This window comes from Antechinus flavipes, chromosome 4 (assembly GCF_016432865.1).
Source record: "Antechinus flavipes isolate AdamAnt ecotype Samford, QLD, Australia chromosome 4, AdamAnt_v2, whole genome shotgun sequence".
Classification (NCBI taxonomy): domain Eukaryota; kingdom Metazoa; phylum Chordata; class Mammalia; order Dasyuromorphia; family Dasyuridae; genus Antechinus; species Antechinus flavipes.
The window spans coordinates 306,998,555-307,016,008 of NC_067401.1; the positions used below are offsets into that span (position 1 = coordinate 306,998,555).

At 36.7% G+C, this 17,454-nt stretch overlaps 1 protein-coding gene across 6 annotated transcripts in view; it reads left to right on the forward strand.

The window, feature by feature from the left end:
* The first annotated feature begins 1,804 nt into the window (after window positions 1-1,804).
* Window positions 1,805-17,454, forward strand: part of TPD52L1 (TPD52 like 1) — a 162,602-nt gene continuing 146,952 nt past the window's right edge. For 2 of the 6 annotated variants that reach the window (XM_051997686.1, XM_051997688.1), the window contains exon 1: window positions 1,808-2,128. In XM_051997686.1, the coding sequence (XP_051853646.1) occupies window positions 2,110-2,128 (19 nt within the window). In that variant the 5' untranslated portion in view covers window positions 1,808-2,109. Of the gene's footprint in view, window positions 2,129-17,454 lie in introns of all 6 variants that reach the window. The other 4 variants (XM_051997687.1, XM_051997689.1, XM_051997685.1 and 1 more) reach the window with 3 other exon arrangements.

Here is a 17,454-nt window from a genome sequence, read left to right on the forward strand (position 1 = left end):
AGGGAGGGAGAAGATGAATACAATCATTTTCAGGGTCTGAGTGGTTTCCCATGACAAACTGATGAGTGCAGGACAATATGGGTCCTTTTGGAGTCCTGTGGGAACAGTTCTTAAGTGATTGTTTCAAATCTCAGGGGTTGTTACTTGGTGGGAGACAGGACCAGTGGTCTGTGTCAGGAACAGGTTCTGCAGTCTTTGATTCACTTCACTTAACATACACAGGAGAGCATTGTTAAGCTGATTGATTGAGCTATCATTTTAAGCTGCATTGTAAAACTGAATCTGAGATCAGTCTGCTGATAAAATGGTAGCTGTGAAAAATATAAAGTATTAGTACATTCATTATATATATAAATAAGAAAATTATGTAATTTTTTCACATCTTCTAGTGATCCCTTACAGAGTTATTTTGAGAATCAGATGAAAGAATAGCTTTTTTTCCTTCACGATTTAGTCAGATGCTATTTCCTCCATGAGCCCTCCTTTTTCTATTGAAATAAGTGCTTCTTTCCTTTCCAATCTCTTCTTAACTTCTGTTCCAACATGTTAATACTATTCTAGTATTTTATGTTATTATATAATACATTTTGGCATTGTATGCTATATTAATCCCATTTAATACTAACTTGATTTATGTCTATTTGTGTACTTATTTACTTACAGAATTTTTAGCTGAATTTTATTTGGTATCCTTTTCTCTTCCTTGCTCTTTTCTCTTTTTCTGGGAATGATGTCGTTAAATATATTTTCTATAAACCATACACTCTATACCGTCATATTCTATTATCAATTGAAGGTTATCATTATTGATCGATAACTGACAATTAGTAGATGTTTAATGGTATAGAATATACCCTGAGCTGGGGAGTAAGTTTTTCTGAAATAAGATCTATTAACTAACATGCTATGTTAAGTATATAATAAAACCGGGGCATCTAGGTGGCACTTGGGATAGAGCACCAGCCCAAAAGTCAGGAGGATCCGAGTTCAAATTTGACCTCACACATTTAACACTTCCCAGCTGTGTGACCCTGGGCAAGTCACTTAACCCCAATTGTCTCAGGAAAAAAAATATATAATAAAATCGCATGTGATAATAGTAATAATGATGGTACTGATGAATAGCAATTCTCTTTATTTCTAATATTTATTTTTTACATTCTAAACAACAAAAAAGTTGTTTGAGTTCTGAATTCTCTCTCTCACCCACTCAGGGAGGAGGCAAGCAATGTGATCTCAATTACAGATGCAAAATCATGCAAAACATAATAGCCATTAAGCAATATTTAGCAAATAATGGAATGAAAGGCGCTGTGGGGTGCAAAGGAGGGCTCTTTTTAAATGTCAGGCAAGGTATTAGTAACTTACATTTGGATAGTGATTTACAATTGGCAAAATACTTTGCTTGCAACAACTCTATGAAGTTTATAATTCAAATTATTCCCATCGTTTTACAGGAGAGAACTGAAGCCCCCAAATCAAATGACCCGACTACAGTCAGCTAGTAAAAGATAGTCATAACTTGAATTCAGGTCTCTAGACGCCAGAGTAAACTAATTCCAGACTCTAAAACGGACCGCTCTGCGCTACCGCGGCCGCGAGCGCCCCACGTCAGGGCTGCGTAGTATTAGAGAAGCCACCGTACTCGGTCAATTCCATAGTCCCCGGAGGCGACTTCTCGGCGGTCCGGCTGGGCGGCCCATGCGCCTGGCATTGTGACAGCTAGGGCGAGGGCGGCGCGCTTTGTGCGTGGTGCAGAGCTGGCCGGTAGGTGGCGCCACCCGCCGAGTTCCCTCCGCGCGCTGGGTCGGCCTACGGTGGACACGAGTGAACGAGGTAACGAAGGAAGGAGCCGCCGGGGGCAGCAACAGCAGCCGCGGCGGCGCTGCCACCCACCAGTCCCACCATCAGCACCACTGCCATCCCCGGCAGCCTTCCCACACCAGCCCGGCGGCGTGTCGAGGGAGGGAAGGCAGAGCTAAGGAGCCAGGCCAGCCCTTCCTCCCCCGGCCCCAGACACCCCACGTCCCCCGCACGTTGCCCGGCACGTTAGGCAGGGCTGCGACGGCTGCTGGCTTCTTCCCGGGCTGAGCGCGCGGCTCCGGCACCATGGAAGGGCAGGCACGTGGTGAGTGCTGGGCGCCGGGCTGGCCTGGGGAGCCCGGGGGCGGAGGGGAAAGGCGAGGACCGCAAGTCACTTTCACCGCCTTTTCCCAACTTTGCTGCTTCTGGAGGGGAATGGGGCTTGGCCGTCACAGTGTCCGCTAGCCAGCGTGATGCCCGCTCTGTCTGTGTGCTTCTAGAGCCCCCGGGCCATCTGCGCCCTCCTCCTCACCCGTTAGCGTCCGGGGGTAAGGGCTTTGACCTAGGAGAGGCGTTCTGTGGACGTTCCAGCTCTTGGGCAGCCGGACCCTCCCCCGCGCCCGGAGTGCCGTTGAAGGAAAACCGGGGAGGGGAACCCGGGACACTAGAGGGATCCCGAATGGGGATAGTGGGCACGTCGGGACAAATAGCCTTGGGGACCGCTGCACCCCTCGCCTGACGTGCACTTAGGTTAACTTATGGATGTGGAGGGGCTGCTCTATTTATCAAGACTTTTCTTGGGGAGAGGGAGCGCCTAACCCGTACCCATCCCCTTTCTCCCCTCCTCGGAAACTGCGGGCCTGGGAGGGTGCAACGTCCCCTCCGTCGGGTCTCTGAGGACTGTCTGCTCACCGCGAACCTTCGGGCCGAGGAACTTAAAAAGAGTATGGCTCCTTTTTCCCCCGGCGTGACTAGGGAACGGTCTCCCTCTCAACGTGCTGATCGCGAACATCTAGCTAGCCTCCTCTAATTCTGCCTCCTCCACTTCTACTCTTTCCCCTTTTCTTCCTCCTCCCTCTTCCTTTCCTCCTCCCTTCCTTTCCTCTTCCTCTTTTCTTCCTGTTCCTTTTCGTCTTTTCTTCCGTCCCTTTTCGTCTTTTCTTCCCCTTCCTTCCCTCCCGTTGTCCCTCTTTAACTTTCTCTTTTCCTCCCATCCTCTTACTCTTTGAATTTCTCTACCTCTTTTTGTCCCTCCTCCTTTCTGTCCTCCCTTCTCCTTTCCGCTTTTCCTTTGCTCTCTTTATGCTTCCTAACCTCTTGCCTGCTTTTCCTTTTTCTTCTTAACCTTCCCCTCCTTTTCTTCCTCCTTTCCTGGCATTCTAATTTTCCTTCCATTCCTATTCCTTTCTTTTTTCCTTTGGTCCTTTTCTCCCCTCCTTCCCTCTCTTTTCTCCTTAACACCCCCTCCTCTCTTCTATCCTTCACTTCATTGCTGCCCCTCCCTCTTCCCTTCCTCTTCCTCTTTTCCTTTCTCCTTTCCTGTCATTCTTCTCTTTTCCTTTCTCTTCCTTACCCCTCCCTCCCTCATCTCCATTTCCTCTCTTCCCCTCTTCTTTCTCCTTCCCCCTTCCTTCTTTCTGACACTTCTATTCCCTCCTTTTTCCTGCCCCTTAGTTCTCTTTCCACCTTCCTCTCTCCCACCATTTCCCTCCTGCCCCTTTCCCTTCATTTTCCCTTGTCCCTTCTTCCTTCCCTCTCCCGTCACTCTCACCACCTTCCTTTTCTCCCTCTTTCCTCATTCATTCCCTTTCTTCCTCTCCATTTCCCCTTACTTCCCCTTCTTTTCTCTCTCCTTTCAACTTAGTTGGTGAAACCTTGAAGTTTGGGGAAAGGGTTTGCTATAGGCAGAAGTTCTTTGCTGCCAGAAGCTGGAACCAGAATGGGGCTAATGGTTGGCAGCAGTAGAAAAAAACCGACTCTGGGTAGGAGTGAGGGAGAAACGAATTTAAGTGATTGAGTCAAGTCCAGGAAATTTAGCCTCCGGTGGGATATATTTATTTTTCATTGAATATGTTGAAGGGTAATAAATAAATAAATGACTAAGCAAGCCAATACCTTTTTTTGGAATTGTAGACTTTATTTTCATCAGGAAAATGAATCATCTGTCACAAACAACCAGGTTAAGAATGTGAAAAGTGCCTTGTAGTCCATCTGATCTCTTCAATGCACTTTTTAAAATTATAATTTGCATGGCAATGCACCAGAAATTGTGATTTGCATGGAATTTATTTATGTATCTTCTCCTGATGAAGGTAGGGATTGTGTTATTTTTCATATTTATTTTCATAATTCCCCAGAGTCTTCAGCATATAAAAAACTTTATAAAAGTGTGTTGGAATGAAATAAATTTGAGGGTGAGATACTGTATGGGGGAACATTTTGGGGTTGGCCAATGGGATTACAAAAATAGAATTTCCTATGACTTTATTAAAAAGTGTCTCCAGCATTTTCTCATATTGTAAATAAAGAAGCTGTAATGTAGAGTATTACTCTGAACAAATTAAAAGATCAAAAACATGGTTGTCCAGATGATGAAGAGAAGTTATTTGAATTTTCTCTGGCAGGTAGGAAATCAAGTTGTTCAACAAACATTAATTAAGCCTTAGTATCCCAGGCAATATATTCAGCTCTCCAGATACAAAGAGAGGCAACAACACTTCCTGTCCTCAGGAGGTTTACATTCTGGCAGGGGAGACAAGTAAATAAACAATATAAAAAAGGAATGTAACACTTGATCCTAATTTTTACATCAGTGTGATAGCTGACTGGAGGATCAATTGAAGGGAAAAGAGATCGGATATACAGAGACCAATTAGTTACTAGGCTATTGGAATAACCCAAAACCCAGACTAAAGATATTTTTAAAGTTTTAAAGTCCTAAACTAAGCTGGCTTTTCGAATACAGAAAGGGATTACATGACAGATTTTATGAGGATAAAAATGACAGATACAGGTCTTAATCTAATTTTAAGTCAATAGACAATTTCAGGAATTCGAAGTTAGAGATGACTTTTTTCATATCCTCTGAAAAATCACATTCCTTGATATATTCCGCAGACAGCATTCTTATTAGAGGCTCTGTACACTGGATATTGTTATAGTAAATCTTAAGAATTATAATGAATACTCCTTTTTAAATAGGCAGAATCTTTCATTTAAAATAAAAAGAACATTTTTTGATCTTCAATTTTAGCCTCCTTTCTGCTTAAATTTATTATTCTTTACAATTTTAGTATGGTTTTCTTTAGCAATAATAATGATCAGATATATTTATATAGAGCTTTCACATAAATTTCTTTTTTATTTGATCTTCACTTTATTTGCTCTACATAGCAACCTTGAAAACTAGAAAGGGAAAGTATTATTATGCTTATTTGGCTGATGAGACAACAGACACAAAAAGTTTAAGCAATTTGCCTAAAGTGGTCATAATGTAGCAGGAGTATGCATGTGGCAAAATCTGGATTTAAATTCTAATCTTCTGTTTTCAAGTCCATTATTCAGTTCACTCCCAAGATTTTAATTCCCATTATAAGATAATAATAGCTTCCTTCTTTCAGAAAAGAAAACTTAAGTGACAATTTGAAAAGTGGAGAAGAGTTTGTTACACTGAAGACTTTTTGCTTTAGTATAGTAAAGTACTATATGTTTGTAATAAAGTACTGTACAGTATGCTGTACTTGTATAGAGGAATTCATTAAGACCTGGGTTCAAATGTTGCTTTTGACAGTTACCATCCTTGTGGCTTAACCCTCCTGTGTTTTGTCACCTACAAAATGAAGATGATAATGTCTGGAAGTACCTGCCTTTACAGTAATGGTGAGGTAAAAATGAGAAAAATCAGATCTGTAAACCTTAAAGTACCATATAAATAAATCTGTATTATATATGCATATAAATTATTGTAATTGTGAAGTGGTATAGCACTCCTCATATATTTCTTCAAAGGACATTACAATTCCACATACACAAAAATAAGTTTATAATTACCAAATTATTTCCTGAGGTTATCACTTCCTTTAAAATGAAATTCCCTATTTATGCTTGGGAGAGGGCATTTCTAGTCAAATGAAAAATACTAACCTGACTCAGTTAAGTAAAGAATAGCCATATAATGTACATGTTTATTTTTGCTATAATAGCAAAAGTTATCTTTGATGTGGGTTAAACTTTCCTAGGAAATTTGAGCCCTCCCCTCCCCCCACCAGCCTTCTGTCCTTATTGACATTAGTCTTCTCAAAAATGGAAACATGCTTATGTTGTAAATGAAAATAATATTGACAGCATTTCATCGTTGAAAATGAAGATCTGAGTGGGACACAACTAATTTATTTTTAAAATTTGGCTTATAAAATATTGATAAATATTTGCTAGGAGGACTCAGTAAAATTCTTGTCTTGAACTCAGAGAATCTAGTTTGGAGTCCATGCTCAAATGTTACCTTTGTGACTTTGGGCAAATAATATCTCTGAGCTATTTTTTCCTTAACTATAAAATGGGAGTAATAATATCTGTATTAAGAGGGATCTTGGGAAAAATACTTCTACACTTTCTTTTAAAGGCTGTTTTTGTATTCCTAGCTCCTACTACACTATTTTCTTCATAGTAGACTCTTAGGAAAAAATACTGGGTTTTGATATAAATGTGAATTGCTTTTATTCTTCTACAAAACTCCTCCCTCAGTATCTAATAGTGATTAGTGGCTCCTAGGTTTTGAAAGGCACATAAGCTCAGGTGAGACATACTTAAAATTGGAAAGGTTTAAGGACCTAAAAATGTTTGGCTTTGTAGAGATAAGATAGGCCTAGCCAATTTAGGAAATCCCCAAGTATAAACTCTAAGCTGTTGAATAGAATAATTCTGATACTGAGACTTCCTGAGATTGGGAATAATCTTTATGATTATAATTGTTAAAGCCAGGATAATAGAGATGTGCCTTAGCTTATTTTTATTCTCTTTCCATAGAAAATGACAAGTTACTTTACAAATTACTTGGGGGAAGGGAGGACCCCAAACACCTGTTGGATAGATAATTTAGTTGAATTTCTCAAGAGTTTGTGGTAAAAACTGTGTCAGAAGAGGAGCTTACTTCATCTCTTGTCTCAGAGATCTATTTCCTAAGTGTTATTTGGACAATAAAAACAGCCAATTCTGATTCTGCCACTTTCTGACTATGGGACTTTGATAATGCTCTACCTAGTCTGTTTCCTTTTCTTTAAAAAGAAAGTGGTCATTATGTTGGTTAAAAATCTCAATGTAACTATTAACTGATTCCAGAGGAATGACAATGATTTATAGTATCCATCTCCTAACAGAGAGATGATAGCTTTAAAATGCAGAATGAAACATATATTTTTGGTCATGGAAAATGGTGGGAATTTGTTTTGTTTGACTTTGTATGTTTTTTACAGTATCTTTGTTTTTCTTTTAAATTGAGGGGGAGAAAAAAGAATCTTGTTGATTCAAAAAAATAAAATTAAGTGAAAGGGTTGAATATGATTTCTAAGGCTTCTACTTTTTTGATAACACAGTGAGTTATTAGAACTTACTTCTGTAATAAACACTCACTTTTGTTAAGGTGTGTGTGTGTGTGTGTGTGTGTGTGTGTGTGTGTGTGTAGGGGGAGGGATATTTCAATAAAGAAAATAAGCCATAAAGCTCTTTAAAGGGTACAAGATATTTTGGTTTTATCTTTGTATCTCTTGTATTTAGTACCTGGCACATAGTTGGCGCTTAATAAAAGCTGGTTGAATTGAATGAAAGAAAATGGATTTTATAAAGTTTCAGTTCTTATTAATACTTGCACATATTTTAAAAATTATGACCTACTTTGTTCTGTAGCATAAAAAAGTGACTTTTTTCCTTTGATATGTAAATCATAGTTGATTTTTTTCCTTCCATTTTTTTTCTGGATAAAATCTTTTAAAAAAAAACCTTATTACATTTCTACTACTTCATGCCAGCTACAACCAACCATTTTTGACAAGGAAAAATGTTTCAAATTTTTCTGCTATAGCTAAGCCCTTAAACAAATCTGATCATACAGTAAATGAGCCTATTCTGTATTGCTTTCCCCTTATTGATTAGAGTCCTTGATAAATTAATCCTCTGTTGAACAGTCATTTTGTGAGAATTCTTCAAGGAGCTTGCTAAGCAACAAAGCCAATTTCTGTTGCATCTGACAGGAAATGTCACTGAAAGACAATATACAGTATTGTACTGATTCATAGCTGTTTCTACCAAGTAGAATTTTACAGTAATTTATAGAACATATTTTTGAATGACTTTGATGGTAGAGTTGGTCACAATTCCTTCCTAATGGGATTTGAGTTTGAAATTCCTTCTCATGAAGGACTGGAAACAGCCATAAAGAAGGTAAAAACATATATTGGATTCAGTGAACTCAAGTAATCATTGTTCCAAAGGAGCAAGTGGTACATTTTATTTTATATTCTTATCATTCAGAGGAGATTTAAATAACTAATATTTATATTTCACAGTTAAGTGAAATTCTGTGCAATACATAGACAGTTTCTGTTCTTTATATTCTCTCTCTTCCTCTTCCACTGCCTCTCCAGATTTCTTCTTTACCCCCACACCTCTTGTCCCTCCAGTATTTTGCTGTGATCACCTTTGGTTTCGCTGAGTTCAGTGAGAATGAACAATCTGCTTTCAGATCAGATACTAGTTACGGCCACTCAGAGAATTTCATGTCCTTTCGCTGCCTGAGAATGTAAATGTTTGTAGATAGATTTAGAGACCTGGAAATAGGACTGCAGTACCTGGAGGCGTAGAGATAGAGCTAGGTATTTATTGCAAAACAAGGCTCATTTACTCTATCCTGTGGCTTAGATTTTAGATTAATTCACTCATTGGATCACATGTTTATTAAGCACCTGTGTCGCCAAGTACTAAGATAGGTTGGGGGGGAAAGGTCTGTTTATATAAAATAGGGCCCTTGTCCTCATGGAGCTTGTGATCTCTTAGGGAAGAATAAGACAAAACTACAGTTATAATATACTACTATATTATGAGATATATTATTATATATTATGAGATATATATTATGAGATAATATACTACTATATTATATTAATGAGAGAAATAAATATTAAATAGTCAATATTGGAGAGATCCAGGGTTTTTCCCCTTCCTATCTCCTCATTCTCTCTATTGGTTCAAGTCTGCATCTGAAGGACACTGCTGTTGATAAGATTGGATTAACTTTCTGCTCAATCTAATTCAGATCCTCCCCAAATTGAGAAATCCATTGTGTTCTACTCAGACTTGTCTCCCTCCCATTTCCCCAATCTTTTGTCTAAATTGCCTGAATCGGGGAGGAGAATGATGAAATCATGCCCCTATCCTCTAATTACAGTGGTCTACCTCATAATATTCATTCTTCTCAATAATTTTTAATTAATCAACGTTGATTGCCACTCTCAAGAATACCTACTTTTCCAAGAGCATATAAGCATTGGATAGGTCCTATGGCATTTGAGAGTGACACTGATCCCTTTTTAATTAAATGCTAGCATAATTAATAAAAGTGATTAATTAGAATCTATGTCTCTTGAACTTTTTATATGTCAGTACATTAAAGAGTTGTAAAAGCAAATACTTTTGTAAAATTGGATGAGAGAAGTCATTGCCAAGGGGTGGAGATTAGGGAAGGCTTCCTAGAAGGTTGATATTTAAAAGATGAGAAATAATTCAACAGGTGAAAAGGAGAGAAGACTTAGGTTTAGGTAACAGTGTGAACAAAGTTTAAAAATGGGAGAACCTATTTGATGTTTGGGGTCCAGAGAGTTGAGGTAAGGGAATAGAAAAGGATGCATGATTTTATGTTAGTGCATATTCCTTGCATAATGGAGATCCCAGCCTTTCCCATCACTTAGTGGTTTAATTAGTGAATTTCCATAGCTAAAAAAAAAATTGTTACTTAAATGCCAACCCTTTGGTCATTAGTCTTTCTAATTTAACTAGGCTGGTCCTCATAGAACACTCTTTTGTTGGACACAAAAGGAACCCTGCCTAAGCTTGGGGTCTACACTGAAAGATCTTCATGTCATGAGGAAGCCTTTCAATAGAAATTTAGTTAAGGTTGTTAATAGAAAAATATAGGTATAATGTATATACGTACTTGATACTGGGTCTGTTGTAGAATGTTCGATTTGGAAGGGATCTCACAAATGATCTAAAACAAACCCTACCTAAAGTATAAATTTCCTCTAGGTCATTCTTGACCAGTTGTATGACTTCTTAAATTCCACCAGGGATAAGAAACTCAGAATGTCTTTATGGCAGCTCACTTCAATTTTAGACAGGTCTAATTGTTAGGCTGCTTGTCCTTTATAGTTGAAATGTTTCTAATTGTCACTGGTAGCTAAATGATACTTTCTCTTTAGGGACCAAAGAAAAGGAATCTATGATACCTGATTTCAGGATCTTTGTCTTGGTTCCTCCATGTCAATGGTCATGTTGGAACTTAGTAGTAAGAAAGGAGAATAGCAAGACAGCTTGAAGGCTATGCATATTAGTTGAGAATCATTACCTTGGAAAAAAGACTTTAACTCCGCAGTCCTAATCTTTTCCTACATTATTGTAGTTTTGAAATCCTTTTGCAATTCAGTTCCATAATGATTTGAAACTGCCTCTTCTAAATTAGTCTGTAGTGAGTCAATTAAGGATATGTAAAGGTTGACCAGTAACTGCAAATTATCAATCTGTTACTATACTGTTTGTTGGATAATTAAGAGAGAAACTAATTTATTAAAAAAAAAAAAAGACTGAATTGAGTTATTGTTAAAGTGTGAGGGAAAATAGAATATTATTTTAATGAGTTTATGAATTACCAAAAGGAAGGCTTGAGCCTTTAAGGAGGAATGAATTTTAAATAGTCTTTAACAGTGTGCAGTGTTTCTAAGGATTGTATTTTAGTAAAGGGAATTCAGTCCCCACATTAAATCAGAACTCATTAAGAATACCCTCATTTCTTAATTTCATTGAATTGTTCCTAGACCTGCTTCTTTAAAGTATCATCTTTATTTCAGTGGTAGTGCTAGTCTTTAACAATATTCTGTGAACAACATTCACTTTTGAACTTGTGATTATTTCAATTAATACACATTGTGTGTGTGTGTGTGTGTGTGTGTGTGTGTGTGTGTGTGTGTGTGTAAAACATTCACTTTGGAACTTCTTTGATTATTTCAGTCAGGCAATAAATATTAAGTGCCTACTATATGCCAGGCACTATGCTAAATACTGGGATTAGAAATTTGAAAAAAAAAAAAAAACCAAACAAACAAACAAACAAACAAACAAAAAAAAAAAACGGCCTTGTCCTTAAGGAGCTTATAGTTTAATAGGCAAAAGACACAAAAAGAAAGTGAAAAGGGAAGAGCCACAAAGATATAATGGAGAAATGTAGAGGACAGTCAAATTGGAAATGAGATGTCTAGCCTGGACATGGAAATTTTGAGAAGAGCTATTTGTCCTCCAATTGGAGTGGATACTGCTGAGGTGTGATTTCCAGGGCTATGTGATCTCTTGCAGGATAAAGAGGTTCCTAAGGCATATTGGAAAGGTCTGTGTAGAAATTCCCAGGTGGGAAATCAAGAGATGGGCTGATCTGTTTATGTAGTTATGTATATATTATGTTTTACTTTTTCTACTGAAGTATCTTTATATAGATTCCATGACCCTTTAAGAACTTGCAAGATGTTAAAACCTTATAATTAGAGACTGCTATTGGCACAGCTTGTCAAAATCCCCTACAAATTAAGCTGCTAAATTCACAAGATAAAAACTTGGAGGAAAAAAGCTCTTTGTACTTGTCTGTCAGTTGACCCATTTGGCGCTCATTGATTTTCTCAGATGCATATGATATTGAATGAGGCACAAAATTTAGGAGTACTGGAAAATAGCAATAAATCCTGGTAGTAAATCCTAACATCCTGGCTTCCAAAATAAGGTCATTTCTGTATAAAAAAAAAGTTTGACAAAAGAAGTATTTAGCTTTGATGGATGAAAAGAGAATGAAGGGGAAGGGATGAAGCATCTATTAAGAGCCTACTATGTGCCAGGCATTATGCTATGCCCTTTACAAATATTATCTCATTTGATCTAGATTGAACTAGAAAGAAAGTTATAATCCTGGTAACCTTTAGTAATTTATCTAAATATGGGATCCCCAACCAGAGATTTTCAGATAAATATTATTTTACATGCCTTGAAAAAATTTGAGAGTTTTCACCACCTCTTGCCTACCCAAATACCTGAACCATCATGTGGTGTATATCCATCAGAAATCCTAGATCTCCAGATGGGAAATCCTATCTGAGTTTCAAGTACCTCCTTGAACTAATTTCTCTTCAGTGGTAGTGGAGTTGTTTTGGGGATTGGGACCTCAATATTTTAGGCAGATTTATGATCAAATAAAGTGAGACAACTTTTCATCTGCCACATTTTTCCCCAAGTGTGATTAATTCAAACCAACTAACTTAATCATCAATCCTCATGTTGGTACTTTAGTATTCAGAAATCTCTTCTAATGGAGGAAAGCATAATTTTAAATGGACTTGATATTTCTTTGCTGTCCATGTTTGCTGTATCATTAAATATGCATGTTTTTAATGTTTAAAAATATTTCAAACAGAAAAATAGTTCTACAGTATGGAAATTTAATTCAAAATGAAATGGAGTTGTTGAACTTTTTCCACATTGTCTCATGCTGCTTGATCTTTCCTTTCACTTAGGAAATCAATAAAGTTACCACTGAATCTGAAAATCATCTTATCTATGACTTTCTTTGAGTCATGCTTTTCCTAGAGCTGAGAAAGGTAATGAAATAATTTGGTTGAAAGAGTCTTTCCAAAAGAATGGGTGACCAGAGATGGAAATTATGAAAACAGAAGAATGAAGTAGATGAAAATGTGAATTGAAAGTTATATATAACATAGTTAATTTAGCTGTAAGACTCTTAAATCCCAAATTTAAAATTTTCATTCCTACAATTCCAAGCAATTTCTTTCCTATGGGTCATAAAATATTGACTTCTAAGTGATCCCTTACTGTTAGTGTCTCCCTGCTTTTTTCCTTTTCTCCCCAAATATAGTTGCTTCTGTCTATTGTAACAAATCAGCCTCTGACCTATGGATGGCTAGAGACAAACAGCAGGTTAGAAACAGCAATCAAACAGAAGTTTAATTTCAATGTAAGGGAAATGGCTTGCAAGCAAGGAGGAAATCTAGACAGGTGCTTGGGCCCTAGCCCTGGAGGGAACCTGCTTTAGTACAGGCAAATCTCAATACTTTTTATGTCTATGAAGTGAGCTGTAGGCCGACAATGAGGGGTGGGTAATAGCAACAACACATCAAGTTTGATTCATGTCAAGGCTTCATGACCACATGTACAAGCTCAGAGAATACCTGGTACTGTTAGTTATGTGATTTTGCCAGAAGGTAAGGTCAAAGATCCAGAGGGTGAGCCCTAAGGATTATTGTTATGCTAAACTCAGGATGCAGCTTGCTTACTTTAGCTTTAGCTCTGAAAAACAGGGTGTCTCTTAATATCTTGCCACTACTTATTTATTCTGTGTTTTTGAAGTGATTAAATTATTTCTTATTTATTTTTTGATTATTCTGGTAATTTTTAATGCTCATAATTTTTATTCTAAGTGCTATTACTTCTGAATAATCATTGCAGCATTGAGGAATATACATAATTCCAGCTCTTCTACATTTTACTTCTCTGTCTTTAAGCATCTTTTCTTTTTCTTTCTTTCTTTCTTTTTTTTCTCTGTTCTATTTGGAATTCGCTTTCCCTTTCTTTAAAATAAGGGAGTTGGATTGGGTGAACTTTAAGGTTCTTTTAAAAGCCAACAGTCTAAGACCTCGTGATCCTTTTTTTAGAAGTGATTTAGTGAGTAGAGAGAAGCCAAGGTAGAGAAAAACAGAAAATGTCATAGATGGTGAAACAATGGAGAAAGCATTTGATGAGTTTGGCTTTTCCTTTTTCTTAACAAAAACAATTTCTCTGACATTGTTGATGACATCACATATGATGTGACCATCCTAAAATACTCAGTGGTAGTTAATCACAACAAGCCCTAAATCTCCATTTAAATATAGTCATTTAACTCAAGTTTATTCTATGTTTGGCATAACTCCTACCACAAATTAAATTTAGTTTTCTTAAGTCAAGCAAAGATGAGTAGATGAGATGATGCCGAAAGAAATTAGATTATGAGATGGGATGGTAAAACACTTAGACCATAGGCAATATTTTCTCCTGAAATATCTTCTGAAATAAATGGCAGCTTAAAAAATTGTTTAAATAATTGTAAATGGCTGTTCCATCATTTTACCCTTATTTAGAACTAATCTTCCTTAAGGGAATAGGTTGAGAATAACTTTTTTTTTCCCTCAAAATACACAGATTTTGCAAATTCAAGAAACATTCATTGAGTACCTACTGTTCATCTGGCAATGTGCTAAATGTGGTTTTTATCCTTTAGGAAGTTTTAATCTAATAGGAGATGATGAGTACACAAAATAATCTTATTACAAATAAGAATGTGACCATTGTCCAAGAGAGGAATCAAGAAAGTCCTATGAGAGTTCATGCTCCTTGAGAATTGTATCCATTTCTGGAGAGAAGGGTAGATAGAGTGTCAAAGAGTGACAAAGACACATTGAAGGAATTGCGGTGTTTGGCCTGGAGAGGAGAAAACTGGTGGTAGGAGATGGGATGGGAAGGTCATGAGAGCTATTTTCAAATAGCTAATGGGATGTTTTGTGCAAAGAGAGATTGGCTTTTGGTTCTAGAGGTCAGAAATAGGGGCAATGAGTAGAAGCTGACTCGTTGTCAGGGGTGCCTCCAGAGGGTTGACTGACCTTTATTGAAGTACTTCAGACAGAATGTATGACCACTTGTCAGGGATGTTATAAGGATTTTGGCTTTGGTTATTGGTTCAAGGAGATGACCACTGAGATCCATTCTGCCTCTGAAATTGTTTAATTTGGTGATTGCTTTTGACTAAGAAGATAAAGGAACATTTTACTTGAGGAAGTGACCTCTGAGTTGAGTTTGAAGATTAGAGAGGATATCAATAGGCAGAGATTGTTAGAGGGGGGAAGGAAGACTGGGAAGAGGGAGAAAGGAGCAGGGATAAGAAAGGAAAAAAAATACACATCTACACATACCACATACATATATTAAAGAAATATTTTAATAGGTTTACTGTCAAATTCGAGTATGCTTTTGAGATGGGATTGGCAAATTTTTGTATTATGATTCTAATTCTTTACAATAGTTTAATAATTAAGGACTAGATAAGTGATTTTATTGTTAGTTATTTCCCAGATGAAGAAATTCTCTTCTACCAATGCAGATTAGTACCTCAAATATATAGTCTGATAGCTACCTAGAAAGTGACCTGCCCCAGAGTCATACAGCCATTATGTGTTAGAACCAGGCTTTGAACATGTTCTCATCCATTATACCCTGCTGTTTTCAATTTACAGATGAGGGAAAAAAGATGAGTCCTAGGACAGTTCAGTGACTTGCTTCAGAAGTCACATAAGAACGAAACATCAGGGCTGGACTTGAATCAACCAGGTCCTCTGACTTCAGCCAGTGTGCTTCCTGTATGTGCCATACTTCTTCCTCCATTGAATAAAACACATAGGAAAAAAAAATCTGTACCTTTTGACTTTTCATTAGCTAATTTTATTTTTCTGGCCTTCAACTCTTTGGAAGTTGATTGTTACAGTACAGCATTGATGAAGGAATGATAAAATACATTAGAGATAGAATATCTTCTGGGTGACAGAACTTCAGAAATCTAGTGTGTCTGTTGCTTAGCAGCATGCTGGAGACCTCTGAGGATTCCAAGACACTTCTGATAGCCTAGACAGTTCTGTGCTCTTTAAGACTTGAAAAAGCATTTTAAATCTTTTTTTGGGGGGGAGGGACTGGAAGACTCAAATATGAATGTTTATAAGCTAGTACTGGGTGTTCATAGCACTATATTAATTTTTGTTTTCAAAACAAAACCACTAAAATTAAACTCTTTGATATAATGATACATATATATATATATATATTATATATATATATATATATATATATATATATATTCCAACAAAAAAGTCTTATTAGGAAGGCAATGGTAGGGTGACTTTAGGAATTTTCAGTGCTTTTCCTTAATAAGTTAAAAAAAGGCTAATGAAAATTTTCTCCACTGACTAACTGTAGGATTGTAGTTCCTGGACTGTCTGACAGAGCTCCAATATGAAATTCAGGAATTCTTTTTTCTCTTTTTTTCTTTCTCTCACATCCAATTTATAGAGATAATTATATCTACTTATAGAAATCAGGGGAAAAGGACTCAGCCATGTTGTATCATTTAGAACATCATAAATGTTAACTAGCACGTGAATTGCCTATTATGTTTGTTTATTGCCTTCCCCTTCCTTTGCTTTTGTGAATTGTGGCAAGGAACATTTAGCTGAATAATGGAGTATGTTGTTTATTTTCATTAGCTAGGTAGGATCATATATATATGTGTGTGTGTATATATATATATATATATATGTTTTTTTTAACATTTTTTCCTTCCTTGTATATCCACAACATATACCATCACTGCATTCAAGACAGTATTGATTATAAGTCATAAAAATGACTTACAGATTTTTGAGTCAACTATTGAATTAACAAACAAACAAAAAAAGACAAAAATCAGCTTGAATTTACCAGCTTGATAAACTTGTTTTATGACTGGGAACATTTGATTTTTATTGGTTTGTTAGGGTTACTTGCCTTGTTAGGGATATAAGTAGTAACATAATTATTTAAAGAATTTCTGAGCCTTAATCTGACTGTGCTGGTTGTCCCAAAAATCTTAGTATACCATTAAGCTATTAAAACTTAATCTTGCACTCCCTGCACACCCTGTAGGGAGCATTCTATGTTAGAAACCCTTAAATAACAGCATACAAATCCTTTTTTCATTATTTTCTGTGATCACATTTAATAAAATGTAGATCTAGAAAGAATAAAGAAATAAGGAAGTATAGTCTACCTATATTATCCTAGTCTTTCATATTAAGCAATAACCTAAACATATGCTTACCTAGTACTGATATTTACATGATAGATGCTGGTGTTAGGTCTTTTAGATGATACTTAATTCTTTGATAGGTTAAGAAAAGTAGAGGAAAATATGAGAGTTGAGTTTGGGGATAGAGTGGGAGATTAGAGTATCTGCTACTCTTTAAAAAAATCATTCTTCTTCTTAAAGTCATATTTGAACTACTTTTTTCTTGGCGATTTGTCATTAGACATTCTCAGAAAAGAAGATGTGGTGGAATTGAGTGAATTTGTCAACATCTAGTCAAATACATCTTGCCATTCCATGCTGATAGGTCTAGAATCATGGAATGTGTTAGAAGTTAACCTTTAGAAATTACTCAGAGTAAATATTACAATTTATACAATTAGAAATTGTGGAACCCAAAATATAGAGGCTTAAATGGCTTCCTGAAAGTTACACAGGTTGTTAAGGGAAGAGCAAGAAGTAGAACC